Consider the following 20500-nt stretch of genomic DNA (forward strand, 5'->3'; position numbering starts at 1 on the left):
GGACTATTAGGGTACTTTTGGTATTTGAGAGGTGATTTAAGTGAGGTTTTGGAGAATTTTGATAAGGGTTTAGTGATGAATTGTGTGGAGGAAGTTGTGAATGATAAAAGAGTATTGGGTTTTTTTTTTTTTAGATAAACCGGTTACAACCTGTTAGTACAGGTCAAGTGGCCGGAATATGCTCTTCGGCAAGTATATCTCATAGTTTATTACTCAATTTGCTACTTCCAAAAGTTGAGTCCCCTATTTGCAACAACCATGAAAGTTTAGTACCAAGTCCTATACTTCACTTCATAAGCTACATTAGGATTTTATGGCACAAAACAAACAAAAGTGGAAAATATAATTTGCGATATGGGATCAATAGATTATCCCTCTTTCTCGACATTTCCCACCTTATCTTCTTCCACTTTCAATCTTTCTTCTCTTTCCTCATTCAAAACACTACACCTTCAAAACTCCATTAATGGCGCTCTCATTCCACCCTCTTCATTCTCTCTCCTCAATCCACCCCACTTCTCGAACCTCTCTTCACTCTCTCTCTCCTTTCATTGCTAAAACACCCATCAATTTCCCTTTCTCCCAATCATCTCCTCTTTATACTTCACCCCTCAGAATTCAGTGCGCCACCAAAAACACAGCATCAACCTCCACTCCCAATCCTAAATCTGGGGTTTCTGTTTACAAACCCAAATCATATGAAGTCCTTGTTACTGATGCCGCTAATGCACTCTCTCTTGCTCTTCAGGATGGCAAGCTTCGAGTTGAAATCGACTTTCCGTAACTTTCTCTTCTTTTTACTTTATCTATCTTGCTACTCGTTATTTTATTTTGGCTTAAAATTGTTTATACACGCTGTAATGTTGCTGTGTTTTGTGATATAATTGGTAAATTTTGATATTATATATGATCAATTGTCTCAAGTATTATGAGCATGCCCTAGTTTTTCAAATTGAATTGGTAATTAGTGTTAATAATAGGTGGGATCAAATTTTTTGGGTGTTTTTTAGTTAATTTTTGAGAAATGTTTTTGGGTTCGTGTTTGAATTTATGTTACTTATAAATACCAATAGTATGAAACTATTTGAAATTGGGGAATGCTGTTTCTAGCTACTGCTTTGAATGATCATATGGGTTATGGAGTATTCGTATGCTGAAATTGCAATAGTTGAAAGTATACAACACTACAAGGTATGGAGTATTGAACTGATAGCCGATTCTTGATACATTTTACTTCACTTTTGCCTTATATAGTCATATGTAAGTTAAGTAACAATGGTTATTGGCACACGGAGACATGTTGTCGAAGATCATGTATCTAATCAATTTCTCCAATGTCAGAGGCAGATTGCTTAAAGCCCATTTTATTCATTAGTGTTTCTTCTGTGAAGTCTGGGTGATTTTGTCTGTGTACGGAATAGTTGTTTTTTTTTTTTTTTTAATGATTTTCCATCTTTCTGACATATGAGTTTTTCCTTTTGTTTTCAACAGGCCTCTACCAAGTGATATATCTTCTTACAAGGTACTTTTTTGTGCCATCTTAGCTCTCTTGGCCTGATCATATATACCTTCAATTTCCAGTCTAGTTTCGGTAAATGAATGGCAACCTCTGTTATTCATACTCCAAATTTTTTGTCATACTTTATGCCTGCCATAAATTGAAATAATAAATGCATACAAGTATGATACTTAAAAGTTGATTGTAAGATTATATAGAAAAGCTATCTGTAAAACACTCGTGTAAGATTTTGAGTAACATTGGTGGCACCTACAACTCATATGCTTACTACTACATGAACTTATTGACTCATATTAAAAACAGATGCATGATTTTCTCAAATTGTGAAGGGATCATCAGACGATTTCATCGATGCAAATATTCAGCTAGCATTGACTGTTGCGAGGAAACTTCAAGAGAAAATGCAACTCAGATCATGCATAGTAAGAGGACATATTTTTATATATCTTTTGGCCTAAATGTTTGGAGACATAGAACTGATTTATTTTGCTGGGATTATCAGGTGTTTCCTGACAAGCCTGAAAAGCGTAGGGCCACTCAGTTTTTCAGGACTGCTATTGACTCGGTAACATATCTATCCTCAACTTGGTGCTTGTAATCCACTCATTGTTTGTTTCTTGTAATATTAAGTGCAGTGACAATCATGGGTTAACTAATTTCTACCCTTAAACAATTAACTTCTTATAGTTCTTAGAGGTTCTCTTGTTTGACAATTTAGTTCATTACTGGCTCTTTAATGTATTACTGGGATAGAAGCTAAATGATAAAATGCTGGGTGCTGAATTTTATGAGCTGAATTATTGCTCTCTATTATTTCAGATTGATGGCATTACTATAGGCTCCCTGGATGATGTGCCTGGTGGTGCTGTTTCTAATTTCTTTAACTCAATAAGGGATACATTGGATTTTGATTTTGAGGATGAGAATGAAGGTAAGATGTGACACATGTGAGTGCTCAAGTGTGATATGATTTGAGTTCTATTAGCTCATCTGTATTGTGGAGATGATAAGTTTATAATTAGCAGGCTAATTGCCATTTTAATACCTATTCTTCGTGTTGGTGACCAATTAATACTCCATAGCTATTTGTCGCATTGAATAGAAGCTATTCCTTTCTTTGTATTTTGTTGTTTTCTTCTTCATCTTATTCTTATGCTCAAGTGCAGAACTTGAAGCTGGCAGCAAGTTGATGCATTCCTCTTATATGCCTTGTCATCTGCTCTCTGGTTCCCTTATAATTGAACTGTTGAGAATTTTTCTCTTTGTCTACATGTAGGCCGTTGGGAATCTGATGATCCACCTTCACTTTACATATTTCTCAATTGTAGCACACGAGATCTCTCTCTGATAGAGAAGTATGTGGTACGATGTCTTTGCTTTGTAATTTTGTCTTCCATGCATCCTAATATTGTGGTGCGTGTATGCGTCTTTATATCTATAACGGTCACCATGACATGTTTGTTTATTTATGCTGCATATGTAATGGGTTCATGCGGTTCTGCTTCTAAATATTTTAGTAAAAATTAAGAATTTTGTGTCATATTTGTATCAATAATATATTTGGCACTAACAATGTGGTATGTCACTTGCATTGTAAAATTGATGGACCATCAATTTTGTTCTTCTAAGCTTTGCTAGGATTTACCATGACATTAATTGGGTGGTATTATAGGAAGTTGAGTAAGATTGAGCAAGGGTTAGGCTGTCCTTTCAATCTAATCTCTTGCTAAGGTTTACAAGTTTGCCTGTCAAAAAGGTTTCTGATCCTTTTGTGTAATATTATACCATTGAGAAAATCAATATGTCTGTCCATACAAAACTTGTATTTTTGAGTGAGCATGGATAGGGTGGATAGGGTACAAACATATATGAGTGTATAGATGTAAGCTGAGCTACTACTTTTGTGGCATCTTTTCCGTCATCATAGTGAAATGTTAGTAGAGACAAGGATTGACAGTTTTTTGAATTTCTTTCACTGCTGAATAAGGACAAGTCACAATTTTTTCTTTCCCTCCTTTTATTTGACGTTTCTTTTTGTTTTCTTAAACTTCTGGGCTAACTAATATATCTCTGTCCGTAATATGCAGGAAAAATTTGCTTCTTCAACTCCCACTCTCCTATTTAATCTCGAGCTTGAAACATTACGGTATAAATTTGGTCTTGCCTATATTAGTTACTTATGGATGGACTGTCCAAAAATTATATATCCCTATTAATTTAAAGAGTATATGCTTTTACAGTGCTGATCTGGGTCTTCTAGGCTTCCCACCCAAGGATCTCCATTACCGATTTCTTTCTCAGTTCATTCCAGTCTTCTATATCCGAACAAGAGAATATTCTAAGGTAATTCTCTTGCTGATTTTCTAAAAGTTGTCTCCATTAACCTCTTTTTCTATTTTCTTTGGCTAACCATATTTTTCCTTTTCTTTTATATTTGGATAACCATATAAATCCTTTCCTTTTCTTTTTTGGCTAACCATTTTTTTTATAATTTCCTTGATGCATGAAAGACAGTGCCCGTGGCGCCTTTTATCGTGAATTATAATGGAGCTCTGTTTCGCCAATACCCTGGTAAGTAAACTAAATGGGTGGTTACATTGTCGTTTACTTGTTTGAAGTGCGATAACTGATGCAAGGGGGGGGGGGGGGGGGGTACTTTAGGCAATATCTTTCTAAGTTAGTTATGGGTGACTTGGGGAATAAGCTAGGGAAGAAATTCTATAAGTAAAGAAGATTAGGGAGAGGGAATTCATGTTATATAATGTTATAACTTATTAGCTTGTAGGTTTGGGAGAGTGTCATTCCTCTTGAAAGATTGACAAGGCTGTAATTGGCATTAATTCAGTCATATGTGGCTTGTTTTACACTAATCATCCCTCTTTCCTTGATACATCATTTTAGTCCATATTCTAGTGCTTAGTCTATATTAATATACTACAATCAGCAGGATAATAATTGCATCTTTGCATGTAACCCTCAATTACACAGCTAACCTGCTTTATATTTTTGTGAATGTGGATGTTTCCTGTTACTTATTTGGACTATACAGCTTAGTGGGAAGGATTCATATATTCTTTACAGGGCCTTGGCAGGTGATGCTGAAGCAAGCTGATGGTTCTTTTGCTTGTGTCGCAGAAAGTGCTACCCGATTCACACTTGGTGAAGTAAGCAAATCTTGTTGATTAGTCATTTATTTTCAATTATTGTTGATAATATGTCACATAAATGAGATTCACATTATGATTGATTCAGACCAAGGAAGAACTTTTGAGGGTTTTGGGGCTGCAAGAGGAACAAGGAAGCTCTTTAGAATTTCTTCGTAGAGGATATAAGGTTTTTTTTCCCTTTTGCATGTCCTTCAACTTGTCTTTTAGTGAATGTTGCTGAAAAAGAAGAAATCATCATGACTTCACTTTTTGGTAAATCTTTCAGACTTCCACCTGGTGGGAAGAAGATACAGACTTGGAGGCTTCTACTGACTGGAGAAGTTGACGACTATCAGTATGTTTCAGCTGATATGGATGGCATCTAATGAATTGCACAGGATTTCAATACATCATATTCATAGCTGGTGAAGGATTATCAGTTTTGCTTTGATTTCCCGATTCTCAACTGGAGAATCATACAGGTGTATTAAATTTAGAATTGTTCTGTCCTTCCCTGCACTTTACGTGAGGTTTATAATTTCTGCAAAGTGTAATTAAATTTTAAAATCGCTTGAAACTGTTACATTCTGATTTCTATTGTAGCTTGATTCATATTATCCATTTTATGTGTAATTCAAGTCTTTAGGGAAACATTTAGTACAATACCAACTTTGACACCCCATAGCTCTAAAATGTATCGCTTTTAATTTTTGGTGGTTTACTTATACTGCGTACGTATATTGTTTTGTAGGGGAAGATCCACAGCAATTTGGCAATGTCAATGGTAATACTTCTTCACCTCGAAGGACATTGACATGAGACCTTTTCTTGTAAGATTACACTTACCAATGCCTTGAAAAACAATAAAACATACATTTTTATGGCATGTCGCAAACTCCTTTTGCTATTTTTTGGGTGAGATTGTTTTATACAATGTTTTGCCTTTAACGTTGATGGGATTTTATAACTTTGTTCTACTATCCTTGGAGCTGTGTTAAGGGGGGTATGAAAATAAAATATTATGAGAACGCGAAAAGGTGAGAAGATCTTTCCAATTTTAGCTTGCTGTGCGAAAATTGCATTATTTACTTCCACACTTTGGAACACCAATACATAGCATATGCACTATTTACATTCACGCCTTGCTCTCATGCAGGCCAGTGGGCATATCATATCTAGCTAACTACTCGTACAAGAACTTTTTTTTGAGGTAGGTGGGGTGGGACGAGGTAGGGTTAGGAAGCAATCAAAAATCTCGCGGATCAACGAAAAGTGTTGATGCGGAGGATGGAGAAGTAACCCAATCTAAAGGCTGAGAATTGTTGCCCCCTTCTTTATTTGGGAGCTTCTTCATACACCACAAGTCCTCACTCCATGAAAACCTCTTCCAATGTGGGATAGCCTTGCTGACTGGGTCCCACTGTGCCACCTCAGCAACAACGGCTGCACACGTCACGTCATCCCTAGCCATGTTGTGTGCAAAGTTGCATAGACTTTTCATCAATTTTAGAGACCCCTTCCCTTCCATGTGTAGTCCATACAAGAAATAGAAGCCAAAAGGCCTAAACATGTTTGGTATAGAAGGCACCCTAAGCCAAGGCATATGAGCATCCAAAACCCTACTCCCTAGACAACAAGCCTTTGTTAACTTAGACACACCTTTTAGTTGTAATTGGTAAACTTCCTTAGTGTTCCACACACTCATAATAGCAAAGCAAGGTGGAAGCATCTTTTGAGGATCCCATTTTTGTAGGTACCTCTTCGGCATCCCAATGAAGGTTCCTAAGTGAAGTTTGCTTGATAATATTGACTCTATATCCTTAGGGAAGAACTCCGAGTTGGAGAAGATTCTTCGATACATAGATGCAGCTACTAGTGGTGGTACTTGGACAATAGCAACACTGGAGGTTACTGGTTTCTGATGTGCATGTACTGGTTGCACCAATACGGCTGGGTTGCAAAATTTAGAGTAGTTAAACTTGTAGGTGAACAAGTTGATTGAGGCTTCATTAGCACAATCAGTCATCATATAAACATATTCAGCTCCTTTTTCTTTGCACCATTCCTCCAACTTCTTAATCAACTTTGTAGCAATACCCTTTTTTCTGTTCAAAATTAAAGAAAGTCAAGATCACTGTTAAGTCAAGAGTAACTAGATAATCTATTGCAACCCTAACCGAACTATAATGACTTACAATAAATGTGTACTTAGTATAAGATATGAAAGTATAAACCGAAACGAATAGTTCATCATTCAAATTCGACTTGAATGGAAAGAATCTATTAGTCACCTCTAAGGAGAGGTTGGAACCGTTAGGCATAGGCTTAGCTGATATATGAAGCAATATAAAGGTCTAGTGAATATGCCAGTCTTAGAAATCTTATGCTTGCATGATTTAAAATTAGTAATCCAATCAAACATAAGATTGATTGTTACGGTACAAATTCTTGGTCAAATTGTACAGCCAGCAAATCAAATTAAGATATTGAGGAATAAACATTGTAAGACATTCTTCGTAGAATGATTACGGATCGGCAGTTACAGAATCTATGACGATTGAAGTTATTATGCATAATATTGGTCAAGTAGTTATCACACATGATTAAATTATATCAAGATACTGTACTGCTTTAGAAAGTGCTTCCATTTATATTTTTATATTCAAGACCACTTTTATAAGAATATTTATAAACTTGATTACAAAGCCACATAATCAGATACCCAAATAGTTCCCTAAGATTATCTGTGCAGTGGTTCCACTCTTTTCTTCAATAATAAAAAAAAAAGATTATTATCGCCCTTTTTATTATTACTTTATTTATTATTGATTTTAGGTTTAATATTAAGAGTTTTCGAAATAATAAGGCACATTTTTGTAAGGTGAGGGAACACGAGAGAGTTCCAACCCACAAAGAAACCTCAATTATATAGATTGAAAATGGAATGGGTTGTACCCGAGATGATAAAGTTAGGGTTAATAATTACCACGATATATATAAACATTGGTTGACCTTGAGTGGATTCCTAAATAGTAATTTATTTATATACTACGGAGTACTATGTTGATTATTATATGTTATAAAGTAAAAGAAAAAGAAGACGATTAAAAGCTAGCTGAATATATCTTCGATCATTTTTGTCGATTGATGGGATGGGACTCATGGGAGTTCCGATTCCTATTCCTAGCAAAACGAAGCCAAATAAAGAAGATTTGTCTCCAATACTATAGGATCTCTTGTTGACTTTTTATAATCATGGAATCTAATCATTTTAACTTACTCTAAATTATAAAGAGATTAAAACTTAGGACCTACTTAAGACATAATAAACATACAAATAAATACCTGTTTTTTTTTAAAAGTAGATGTACAGTATTGAAACTTTATAGGTAGCGAACTCTGGTGCTTTGGCTTCTAGAATTTATGCAATTAATATATGTCCAAGTGTTGAGAATAAGAATTTACTTTTGTAGATTAACTTTAACCTACTCATTGTTCAAATTGAAATGGTAAATTAACAACGACACATCCTTGCATGATAGTGAACCATCAGCCAAGAGCATTATTATCTTCAGTCCATAATTTATCCCAAGATTATGATTAATTAAACTTTAACCTCATATCATAGATGGTTGTGAAGGACGTCTACTTTACTTTCACATATACTACTTTTGTAACCAAAAGTTACGAATAAAAAGATAATCATACATCATAATGCTATGAAATGATATTTAAGGAACGAAGGTGAATATATAAATACTCGTGTAATAATGCACATCTAAGACATAGGAGTAAGATATAACCTGTGCATGGGAGAGACTCGTAAGCCCAAAATATAAGCTAGCTTGACATAAACAGGAAGATTATCATCATCAACAACCTTCTTTCCTCTTGTAACGGGTTTTATACCTCCTCTTATCACCCCAACAATGTCTCCTCCATAATCTGCAACCTAATAATATTCATATCATCAGATAAACAAACGAAAACCAGGTAAAAAGAAACATGAAATATAATAATCACCTAATAACATATACTTGGTAGTATATGTGAGGATCAACCTTAAAGAATAAGGATAGATATTAGTTGTAGGTCGTCATGCCTCAGTTTACACTTTACAATGGCACGTGGGTCTAACTATACTTGCGTGTTCTAAGCCTTAATTATTATTTTAACATGATTAGCTAGGTCTTATCGGATCGTGACCATGAGTCATGGCTGGTACTGCACACGTATGTACACGGTTGTGTACTAGTGTGTGATGCCACAACCTATCCCGAGTCCTGACCCGACCCATTGCTATCTTTATTACTATTTCTAACACGACACACAAGGTAATAAGAAGTAATAGAGCGAGAAGAGAAGAGTGTGTAGGTAGTAGGTAGTAGGTACCATCATGATGCGAGTAGGAAAATGGCGTATTCTTCCAAAAGGATCACCCAAGAGGTGAGTGATGAGAGAAGGCTGGCCTTGCTGTTGGCCTCCAAACTCACATTGTCTCTCCAAATCCTCCACCTTTTCATTCTCTCTTTCTTGATCGAATTCTCTTATTTTCATATTCATATTCATATTCTTTGTTGGTGACTCTTCAGCTACTATTTTTTTTTTTTTTTTTTTTTTTTGGGGGGAATGGAGGTTAGTTGATCAACTTCTGTGGTGGTGACATTTGTGCAAACTCAGCTCCTTTATATATAAATTTATTTCGAGGGACTCAGACAAGTGGGGTTTATGTGTATGACATGGCGTAGGCATTATTATAATGGCAAGTTTGCTAATGTTATTTTAATGGGTCCTTTTTTTTTTGGTTTTATTTATTTGATTTTGTGATTTTTACCCATTGATCATCAACTTGCTAACTAGTTTAACTCGTAGAGAAGGTGTATATATTTTTGGTTAGGGCCTGTTTCGTGCCCTTTAAATTTTAGAGTTATAATTAGGACTTATTATTAGGTCTAATTGTATTTACACACTTCGTATATGTTACTGTGAAATTATTACTCCATAGCAAATTTTAGAATTAAGTGAATTTTGAGAAGTTTAGTTTGCGCAATGTGAAATATAGTACTCGTACGCTTAATATTTACATATACATACATACGTTAAAAATGAAAAATAAATTTATGAAGACTAAAAAAACATGATGGGGGATGAATATTTATTTCTCCTTAAATTTGAAAATGATTGATAAGATATGGTGTCAATAATTGTGGTGTTGTTCATAACTTTAAATAAATAAGATCTCTCCATATACTTATGAAATATGATATGTGCAATGTGCACATAACTTTTGCTTTTCTCATGTGGCTTTTGGCTTTTGCGCAGTCAAGTAACTCCCCCAGACGGCTTATTACTTATTAGCTATTACTTCCCTAATTTTATAATGGAAATAATATATGTAGCCATTACATCTATATATAAACATTTAATGTATTTCTTAAAATGGAATTAAGTTGGGAATTTATGAAAAAATCACACACAGATCGGTATAAATGTATAATTAATGTTATTTTATACTCAAAATTTCCTTTTTTTAGCTTCTTATTCATCGCCCTAAGGGCAATATTTATCATTTCCCATGTTATAATTTGGGACTATTATTAATCATTTTTTTTTTGAAACCAAAATTATTAATCATCTTTATACGAGTTGTTATTAATTGGATATTTTAAATTTTTTTTTAAAATATTTGTTGCAGTTGGTAAGATTTGGCCTTTGATTTTGAGCGATCTGTGAATTACTGAATTACAAAGTACTTTTTGTTTTAATTAGCTTAGTTATTAAGATTTAAGTTCTTGTGGTGGCTATTCCTCTAATTACTCCGAATCATTTTCATGCACTCGAACCTTAACTGCCTTAAAAAAAAAACTTGGCTACTTTTTTGTATTGGAGGAATGTTGCACCTTACTCTAGCTAGCTAAGTAATTTGACCAAGAAATCATTCTTTTCTTGTCTTACATCTATTCGCTTGAAAAAAAAAAAATTATTATAATAATATTAGAAGAAAAAATAGTCACCGCCAATTATTAAAGCCTTTAAAGGCATAATTAAGCATCTTCTCTAGTATTTCTTGAGAAATTAATAAACAAAAGGAGATTTGATACTAACCATAACAAATTAGCGAATGTCGGACCATCCTAGCGGCCTAAGCTAGCCAATTCAATTAACCAAATGCCATATCTTCAATGTGGTACCAAATATATAACGTCTAATATCACATAGCTTAGGCGAATAGTTAGGTCCATGGAATCAATTCATCTTGTAATTTTTTTTTTACACATTTCATGTCATCACTTCAATAGATTTATTCCCTCCAACAAATAAAAATCTTAATTCACCCATAAAACGATTTCATATTTACAATCTATCAAAGTGACAATTTTTTTTTTTTAATAATAATTTTTTTTAATATTAAAATTAAGCTAAGCTACCATGCCAAGATTGTTATACTCGTTTGGCGCTAGCTTTCCATACAAAAAATAAGGCATCATGGTGGATTGGTGGTATCTCTTTATTATTATTTACGTATGTAGAAGTGTCAATTCGAGTCGTATTCGGAACAGGTTCAGTCAGATCGGATTAATTTTTAAAGTTTTGTCATATTAAATTATTGTGTTCACACGAGTCAAAATCTGAATCAGATAATTTTCGATCAGTTTTGGATCAAGTTGGATCAGGTTTGCTTTTGATACCTCTACACATATTAATAGTGTCTTATTGAAGGTAAATATAAATAATAATCATCTTGTTAACTTGAGGAGTCTCTTTTCCAATCACTCATTGGTTTATAGATTGATGAAAAATCTCTAAAGTTGTAAGTGGACTAAAACTCGCAAAATTATCTACAAACAGAGAGAAGATATTCAAAACTATAGTCGGATCTGACTTGGTAAAATTGAATCAAATCCATTATGTATAAAGACTTCGTAAGAGTAAAATCCTATCAAGTTAAATAGTACAAGCTAAGAGACATTTGTGCGTGTTCATATAAGTAATCTATCGAGATTAATTCTCTATAGTTTTTTTTTTTTTTTTTTTTTTTTTTTTTTTTTTTTAGATGGAATTATTTTTTAAGATGATGTTTTTTTCTTTGTTTTTTACACTGTGTTTGGTTCATTGTTAGTAAAGGAAATAAAAGAAGAGAAAGGAAAGGAGGAGAAAAGAAAAGAAGAGAAGGGAAAAAAAGGAGATTTTATTTCCAATATTTGGTAAATGAAATGTAACGAAGGGAAGATAAAGGAATTATGCTTTTATTTTCTCTTTCCAGTCGAATTTCTTCAAATTTGGGAGGAAAGGAAAGCTGAAAATTTGTAAGAGGCTTTCCTTTCACTTTCCTTCCTTTCCTTTAAATTTTCATGTCATTCATTAAATCAAACATGGGAACATATTAAAACATTTTCCTTTCTTTTCTTTTCCATTCAAATCCCTTCGACCAAAAAGGGCCTTAAGGATGATGGTGTTTTTTATTATAGACAAAAATGAGAGGGGTATTTATGAATTGTTATAAGATAGTTATTTATTTTTAATTGCATTTATTTTTGGTAAAAATATAATTTTAAAATGTAGAAGGTTATTTTAAAAAAAGCAAAATTTATCAATCAAAAGGTCATTTCTCTTTATACAGTACTCCGTATTATAGATAGAATGATAGATAGATAGAAACATGTTGGAAACACGAAACATCCTGCTAAATTATAAAGAGTGCGCGGCTATGCGCATGCAAATGGATGTCCACGTACTTTGTGGCCATATCACATTTTAAATGTATGTATATACATAGAGTACTTTTTTTTAAAAAAAAGTTTTTAAAAAAATTAGTACGGAGTATAAAAAAAGTTGTTTTCTTTTATTTATTAGTATAATCACAAAATGTTAAAACAAAACATCAAAGGCGGCTTGTTGTCTGCATTATTAATATTAATAAAGGATTAAAGGAGCGGTTATTAAATGAATTGAATACAAAGTAAAAATGCACTCTTTTGTCAAATTATTGGTGCAGGTGGATCGAATGATGCCACCAAGTGTTTTATTTATTCGATTAACACCAAAGATTGTCATGTGATGTAATTATCCCACCATAATCACCTCCGCCAACGTAACCCATACTTTAAGCCTTAAAATTAACACCAATTATGAGAAGAATGTACCTAATAATCACAATTAGTTCTAATACTATCTTTTATTACTAGCTTAGGTTAGATCTTGTATTACGCACGATAATTTTCAATAACTATTTTTAAAATTAACACTATATTAAATTTTTTGACTCTCGTATGTTATATTCATATCAATTGATGAATAATGCTGATGAAAAACAAAAATAATAATATCAATAGGATAAAAGTCAAAACAATAATACATGTTTTAACCCGCCTAGCTAATTAGGTAGATTATATTGTAGATAAAGGTTTGTTTTAATCAGGGTACGGTATATTCAGTATTGATGATTATGTAGGGATTATAGCAATAATTTCATAATCATATGGGCTATACCAAGTTGCAAATCTACACTCTTGGCCATATAAGGATAGAAATTGGGATAATGCATGCTGCTTAGTGCTTACACATTAAAGTAAGAAGAGCCACTTATTTGGCTAATGCGAAAATAATGGATTGTACTTTTGTCCTTGCTACTGTCACATTAGGAAATAATTATGCTAATTTGGACTCAAGTGACAGAATTAATCAATGTTAATTAACACTTTATATATATATTTTTTGATAGAGTACATAAACTACTCCGTAATTATTATGAATTTCAATCATCAACTTAGCTTTTGATCGAATAAGTCCCTAATGTTGATATCAAAAGCTTAAACTTATAGTTGAAACTTATAATAATTAATTTATATACTCTATTGTTTTTTATTAAGATTTTGTTAATTATAATCGAGCGAGATAGATCATATATTCATATTAATACAACAGTAATCAATTAGCCTACAAGATTCTACGGTTCTATACTTCTACTCCATCAACTCCTTTTGGGTTTTGGCTACATCTGCCTATCTCTATCTAAGGTTCAATTCCATAAAAAAAAAGTTACTACCTCCGTTTCTTATTAGTTGCAACTTTGGAGTGTTATTTGTGAGATATAAAATATTCTAAAATTACAACTAATACGAAACGGAAGTAGTACAAGTTTTTTTTGGTGTTTAAAGAGCCACAAGGATAAGTGATGAAAATCGATTTTAGAATCACCTGAAATTATTAAAAGGGAACTCTAGCCATTTAAGCTATCCCTTGCTTTCAATAAACTATTGCTTTCAATAAACTATATATGTAACTATAGAGTCTAAGGTTTTATATTGTAGAGGTGGACATAGCAAATTAGCAATCATGATACAGGGGATATTTTTTTGATATATTGTATGCTGTCAAAGTTCACCATCTTTTAAAATTTGGAAGGTGCGTGGAAAACGAACAATAATCTCACTTGTTTTTACATTAACAATACTTTAATACTCGTATCTTTTTGGAGTAGCTAATTAAAGAGAGGATGAATAGGGCCCTAAACGGGTTTAATTTGACGCTAAGTATATGAGCTAAGCGAGAATTGGCAAGCATCCCATGATGTCCCACTACTCGATCTAATTGTGTTTTAGCCGTCCACATCATTGTTCATGATGATTAGTGTGCTCCAAAAACAATACTTCCTACTTCTTATATGTTAGATTTTTTTCCTAATCAAATATATATTTGTTGGCACTTGTATATTATTTTTACACTAGCTAAGAAAGTAAACCTTAAATGCTGACTAGATAATTCCTATAACAATAATAAAGTAATATCTGTTATGACTGATCACACGGTATAACAAACCACATATAAAAATTACCCGTAGTTTATTACTAATTGACAAAATTAATACGGAGTAGTAGTATACACCGGCCAGATGTTACGAGCCGTACAAAAATGATTAATCAAGGTTCTTTGTTGTGGCCCGTACAAGGTTAAGACATAAGACACATCAATCATGCTCACGCATACACATTTATATAGACAAACTTGAGAATTATTTTGCAAAAAAAATAGATGCCACAAAATAAAAAAGAGATGAGAATAACGAACGAAGCATGGCAGATAAAGAAGTGTGAAGTGTAGTCAGTTCAACCACAAATGACTGCGTCACCAAAGTTTTATTAAAGAGAACAATCATAATAACGTTTCATGTTATTTTTTGTCTCACCATTATCAGCTCCTATTTTGTCCTTAACCTTGATTGTATTTTTCCACTATGACCTACTTCAGATTTTCTCCTTTTTCCTATTAATGGTTTAAATTCGATTCTTCTTTTATACTAGTACAAAGGAGCTTTATATTTGGTAATTTTATGAATTCCATTTTTCCCCAACCCCCTTGAATTGTTCCTCAAACATTCATTGTATTGTAAGTTTATAACAGATAAACGCGTGTCTATAACAATTTATGAATTAAGTACAAGTTTTGGAGAGGTGCCCGGTTAATAAGGCTTATTTACATAACTTGTTAATAAATGGCATTTTCGAAAATATCGGCGCTAGTTTCTATTATTTTAATGTTTTATGTTGATATGCTGATGTGGCAGTTCACTTTGGGCGTTAACTTTTGAGTTAACGTCTGTTTTCAATTTCCCGTTTTCAACACCAGAATCTTTTTCGCATCCCGTTCTGTCCCCCCCTCTCCCTCCTCCCTCCTCCCTCCTCCATCCTCTTTTCTCACACTATCCTCTCACTGAAGGGTTTTGGGTCTTCGAAAATTGACATAGATCTTCGGCAAGTTTGGAGTTATAGGCGAAAGGATCCGTACTCGACAATCTTATCGTCGTAAATCGACAGAAAGTGTGCATCTTTGTAGGTAATTGTTGAAAACCCTTTTTATTAGCGTCTTTGTTGAATCTTGGTCAATTGTGTTATTGTGTTCAATTCCTACTTTAGTATCGCAAAATTGTGTTCAATTCCTACTTATTAAGTATCGCAATTCCCATTATCCAGTTCTTTGGAATTTCAATTTGTCGGTTCCAGAAGGAATTTTGTTGTCGAAATTGAACTGTATATGCTGTTGAAATTGAAATTATGCAAATTATATTGATCTTTTGTATGTGTTTACTTGAAATTGAGTTTGTAATTGGTTTCATATTTGTCAAAATTCGTGTTATAGCAATCGTTCTGTTTTTGTTGAAGTATGTTATCTGGAAGTCGACTGATGCTGTTGTTGTTATTGTGGTTCGTGGTTCCAGGGCTGATTTGACTTGAAATTGGACTGATAAAACCATTGTTAATGTCTAACTAAGTTAATTGAAACTGTTTGCATTCCCTTAATTTGGACTAATAACTGTTGAATATACTTCCCTAATGTTATTGTTATTATTGGGATTTTATCCTGTTGTTATTGTGATTGTTGGTTAGAAATTGGGGTCATTTTGTAATTGCCTTTGTTCCAGGTGTTACATTGCACTATGAATATGGAGTGTGATGTTGATACAGGGGAAATGGACGTCCATGGTATTGATGTTAATCTGACATCTAACTCCGAGTGGGAACAAGGGATGAGTCCAGGTGCTGTTGCAAATTCAAATGATGTTCCTGGTGTCCCCTCTATTGGATTTATGACACTAAATGTTCCTTCTACTGCTGAGAGATTAGCTGCACTGTCTCCAATCAAGACTATTGAAACTGTGGAGACCATTGTCTCAACAAACAAAGTCACTACATATGAGTATGTTGAATCACCAAGACTGGGGATGGTTTTTAAAACGTTTGCAGATGTAGAATCATACTACAAACAATATGCTGAGCAGAAAGGTTTTGGGGTTACAAGAGTTTCATCTAACTTTTCCAAGGTAGATGGGGAGATGAGGGGAAGCACATGGAAGTGTGAGTGTTGGGGTCCTCCCGACATGAGGGCAAGGAGGGAGGCCAAGAAATGGTGTAAGGCCATGGAGGTTTGTGGTACAGGTGGGGCAGTTAATGGTGAAGTAGTGGAAGATGTGATGCAGCGAGGGAAAAGGACTTCCAAGAAATGTGAATGCGGCGCCATGATGTATGCTGGTGTGGATGATGATGGTCTTTGGGTCATTCGGAAGGTGAAAAATAAGCATGACAACCATACACCTAATCCAAGTATGTCTAACTTGGTTAAGGAATATCGAATGAAGCATTTCACGTCCAATGTGCGGAGGAAATTACAAATTTTTTATGAGGAAGGTCTCTCTACAAGGCAGATTCATGGATGTATGGCTATTGAGACCGGGTATGATAACCTTCCTAGTGTTAAGGACCTCCAGCATGAGATAGCTAAAACAAAGAGGCTGAAAATGGAAGGGGGTGATGCAGCTGCTATGATGGCGTACTTTGATCGTATGCAAGCGGATAATCAAAATTTCTATCATGCACATCGACTAGATGAAGATGGCCGTCTCAAGGACGTTATGTGGGTTGACGCTCGAAGTAGGGTGGCATATCAAGATTTCGGCGATGTTGTGTGCTTTGATGCTACTTACCTAACAAACGAGTATGAGCTACCGTTTGCTAATTTTGTAGGGGTAAACCACCATGGCCAATCTATATTGTTGGGTTGTGCCCTCGTATCACATGAGGATTGTGACACATACACTTGGGTTTTTAGGCAGTGGTTGGCTTGCATGGATAACATACAACCCGGTGCTATTCTGACAGACCAAGCTGCTGCAATGCGCAAGCCATTGGCTCAAGTAATGCCCAATGCGCGGCATCGATGGTGCATTTGGCACATCTTGAGAAAAATCCCAGAAAAGCTCGGAAAATGTGAACAGTAAGTATATGTCTGGTGTACATTCTTTTAAGGAGTCTTCATTGAATCTGTTTTTTGGTTTTGATTTTTAACTGTTTGGTTTGATATTCTTTGGTCTATTCTTTTATTTGGTAATCAGATGTGATCTGCCATTGCTTTAGTGTATGAGGTTATTCTTTGCCTTGGTATTCTGTGCTTTGTTTCTCGATGTCCCTTTGCTTTGTATGCATCTGGTTGTTGATATCTGTTTGCTTCTGATCTGTCTTTACTTGGTTGCATCTGTCTGGTTGTTGCATCTGTTTTGCTTCTGAACTGATCTGTCTTAACTTGTGACAGATGCATATCACCTGATATTCATGATTTATGCGTCGATTAGTTATTAAGTAGTTATTCTGTAGGCATGGTGAGAGGTTGATATATGGGTGATAACATGTTTATTATATTTTTGTCTCTGTTTTTGGGAAAGGCAGTAAGATGGATTATGCCTACAGTAGTGTTTTTATCCTTTGATTATAGTGCCTCTTCATATACTGATCACAGTAGTATATGATTCAATTGTCAAATGATTTAGCTATGCAGATTTTAAGAGCCCACTGAAGACTCTTGTTTATGAGAGCTTCACTGTTGACGAATTTGAGAATAGATGGACAGCATTAATCAAGCAGTACAAGCTTGAGGATAATGATTGGTTAAGTGACTTGTTTGAGGAAAGGCATATGTGGGTTCCGGCCTTCATGAAAGAGTACTTCTGGGCTGGCATGAAGACCACGCAGAGGGTCGAAAGCATTAATAGCTTTTTCGACGGGTTCGTGAATAAGAAGACAAAGTTGTATGAATTCCCAGAGAAGTACACTAGGGCAATGCAGAGGCGTGTTCGAGCTGAAAATGATGCTGATGCTAGGTGTGCAAAATACGTTCGTCGTTTGATCAGCGGGTTTAAGGTAGAGAGATTCTTCCAAAAAATTTACACAGACACAAAGTTCCAGGAGGTTCAGACAGAGTGTACTCGACTAATGCATTGCTATGGGAGGGAAGAGCGTGCGCTTGATGGGGGTATTATCCAGTACCGACTTGAAGACCGGGTCTAGATTATTCCAGAAGGCAAGAGCGAAGAAGTCATCACTGATAGGAGGCGTTTCTACTGTGTCCTTTTTAACACCAATACAAAGGATGTCTCCTGTGATTGCCGGAAGTTTGAGACTTTTGGCATCATTTGTAGGCATATGATTCGGGTGTTTGATCAGAATTTGGTTTTTGACATTCCGAGCAAATACATTTTAGACAGGTGGCGCAAAGATGTGGTGAGGAAGCATACTCGTGTCAAGGTTGCCTACCACGATCCTTCGAAGGATCTTTCTGTTCAAACCTATAACAAACTGATGCATGAGTTTGAGCCCATATGTGAGGAAGCGTCATCTGTCGACGATAAGGAGATTGTAGACTTGGTTGTCAAAGCTCTTCAGACGCTGCGTTTGGAAGTGAAGAAAAGCCGGGCTAAGTATCTTGAAAATCAACCATCTATTCCCATATTGCCCAGAGCCCTCCCATCTGAAATTGGATCTAACACCATGCATCAAGGTAACTTTAAATAATTTAGTAAGTAACTCAGAACAATCATACACCCACATCTCAGTCTAACCAACATTAATGCAGGTAATACCCCCAACTCAGTCACCATGCTCACTGAAGAAGTGAATGCAACCGCTGTGAAAGATCCAATACGTAAGAAACCTCGAGGAAGGCCAAAGGGATCAAAAAATCAACAACCTAATCCCATATTGCCCAAAAGCTCTCCAGTTGATATTGGTACTGACACTTTGAATCCAGGTATTTTAAATGAATTCAGTAATTATGTGTTGTTTTACCAGAACCATCTTACATCAGATATTGTAAGTAACACCATCAACGCAGGTAATACCCCTAATTCAGAGACTATGCCCGAAGTAGTGAATGCTACTACTGTTGTGCAAGGTCCAATATCACCACCAAAGAAACCTCGAGGACGGCCTCAGAGACTATGCCCGAAGTAGTGAATGATACTGCTGAAGTTGTGAAAGATCCAATACCACCAAAGAGACCTCGAGGACGGCCTAAGGGCACAAGGCTTAAATCCCTTGCTAAGTTAGGATACAAAAAGCCACAAGTAAGTCATGCATTTCACTCTATAAGAGTGTTGTGTCATTCTCGGTTATTATATGTTGTGTGGACCTCAAATGTGTCATTCTCGGTTATTATATGTTGTGTGGACCTCAAATGTTAACTAAGGTTATTATACTCTGCCAGGCTAAGAGGAAAAAAACAAATGCTCCGCAGCAGCAACAACAAAACACGATTGAGAACTACTATGAGTATGTTGAAGATGCAGGTTTAGTGGATGACAACCACAGAGATGCAGTCGATTGGTCTGAAACATTTTGATAGCCTAGGTGGTAACATCAAGATGGTTGTGTACTGAAACATTTCGATGCTTATGAGTATTTTGATTAGGTACTGAAACATTTTGATATTTGGAGGAGGAGTTCCACTTTGTATGATATTTTGACTTGTGAAATTGGTTGACTTTTACAATTGTGTTTGTCTCCAAATTGGGCCACCAACCTGAATTCATATTGAGCTGGAAAAGGAAAATACTCATTACCAGCATATGAGTTGGGCTTATTTCTTTGGGCTTTAATTTAGTTTTATCCAATTCTTACACGACTTTGTAATTAGTCTAATGATTTGGGCTGATGGCTTTGGGTTTTAATTGAAGTGATCTTGTATCCAATTCTAACACGACTTTGTAACTAGTCTTATGATTTGGGCTGATGGCTTTGGGTTTAAATTAAATGGATCCTGTATCCAATTCATAAAAGAGTTTGTTTTATGGGCGAAATGAACTCCATTGTCTGGGCCGTATTAACTTGAATTTACTATGAATGATTGTCATGCATTTCATTCTGGAATTCATTCTACAATAAAATTACACAACACTTAAAAGCGTAAACAATCCTAATAAAAGCACTCCCTAGTTCACTTTAACCCAAACCTAATTTACTTAATATTAATAAGCTCGTGTTTGAACTTAAACATCAAATACTATGACGAT

The 20500-nt window shown here is 34.9% G+C and overlaps 2 protein-coding genes and 1 pseudogene across 4 annotated transcripts; 2 read left to right on the forward strand and 1 right to left on the reverse strand.

The window, feature by feature from the left end:
• The first annotated feature begins 333 nt into the window (after positions 1-333).
• Positions 334-5617, forward strand: LOC145590161 (protein LPA3-like). Of its 2 annotated transcripts, XR_014101868.1 has the most exons (13): positions 334-780; positions 1492-1522; positions 1849-1941; positions 2022-2084; positions 2339-2450; positions 2796-2881; positions 3607-3665; positions 3760-3862; positions 4030-4090; positions 4601-4683; positions 4772-4852; positions 4952-5147; positions 5417-5617. XR_014101868.1 is itself a non-coding variant. In XM_081646916.1 (12 exons), the coding sequence occupies exons 1-12, from the start codon at positions 467-469 to the stop codon at positions 5009-5011; spliced, it is 1146 nt and encodes a 381-aa protein (XP_081503042.1). In that variant the 5' UTR covers positions 334-466; the 3' UTR covers positions 5012-5386. The 2 variants fall into 2 exon arrangements, 1 of the variants encoding a protein (XP_081503042.1); XM_081646916.1 differs by lacking the exon at positions 5417-5617 and having other exon boundaries at positions 4952-5386.
• Positions 5618-5672: 55 nt separating this feature from the next.
• On the reverse strand, positions 5673-9264 carry LOC145589286 (putative N-acetyltransferase HLS1 pseudogene; annotated as a pseudogene). Its single transcript, XR_014101639.1, has 3 exons — positions 9058-9264; positions 8469-8617; positions 5673-6770 (listed from the first exon to the last, which is right to left on the reverse strand). The product of XR_014101639.1 is annotated as a putative N-acetyltransferase HLS1 pseudogene (transcript).
• Positions 9265-15740: 6476 nt separating this feature from the next.
• LOC145589287 (protein FAR1-RELATED SEQUENCE 6-like) lies at positions 15741-19309 on the forward strand. Its single transcript, XM_081645811.1, has 6 exons — positions 15741-15866; positions 16085-17433; positions 17984-18475; positions 18632-18990; positions 19066-19239; positions 19281-19309. The coding sequence occupies exons 1-6, from the start codon at positions 15741-15743 to the stop codon at positions 19307-19309; spliced, it is 2529 nt and encodes an 842-aa protein (XP_081501937.1).
• Positions 19310-20500: the final 1191 nt, after the last annotated feature.

The sequence above is a fragment of the Chenopodium album genome, chromosome 17, assembly GCF_948465745.1.
Source record: "Chenopodium album chromosome 17, dcCheAlbu1.1, whole genome shotgun sequence".
Classification (NCBI taxonomy): domain Eukaryota; kingdom Viridiplantae; phylum Streptophyta; class Magnoliopsida; order Caryophyllales; family Amaranthaceae; genus Chenopodium; species Chenopodium album.

What these genes read in the sequence shown, in the direction of transcription:
- LOC145590161 (XM_081646916.1), top strand. Translation starts at nt 467, where the DNA reads ATGGCGCTCTCATTCCACCCTCTTCATTCTCTCTCCTCAATCCACCCC. An exon ending in TCAGGACTGCTATTGACTCG is followed by an intron (nt 2,085 to 2,338) that starts GTAACATATCTA and finishes CTATTATTTCAG; the next exon opens with ATTGATGGCATTACTATAGG. An exon ending in GAACAAGAGAATATTCTAAG is followed by an intron (nt 3,863 to 4,029) that starts GTAATTCTCTTG and finishes GATGCATGAAAG; the next exon opens with ACAGTGCCCGTGGCGCCTTT.
- LOC145589287 (XM_081645811.1), top strand. Translation starts at nt 15,741, where the DNA reads ATGTGTTTACTTGAAATTGAGTTTGTAATTGGTTTCATATTTGTCAAA. An exon ending in CTTGATGGGGGTATTATCCA is followed by an intron (nt 18,476 to 18,631) that starts GTACCGACTTGA and finishes CATCATTTGTAG; the next exon opens with GCATATGATTCGGGTGTTTG. An exon ending in ATCTAACACCATGCATCAAG is followed by an intron (nt 18,991 to 19,065) that starts GTAACTTTAAAT and finishes ACATTAATGCAG; the next exon opens with GTAATACCCCCAACTCAGTC.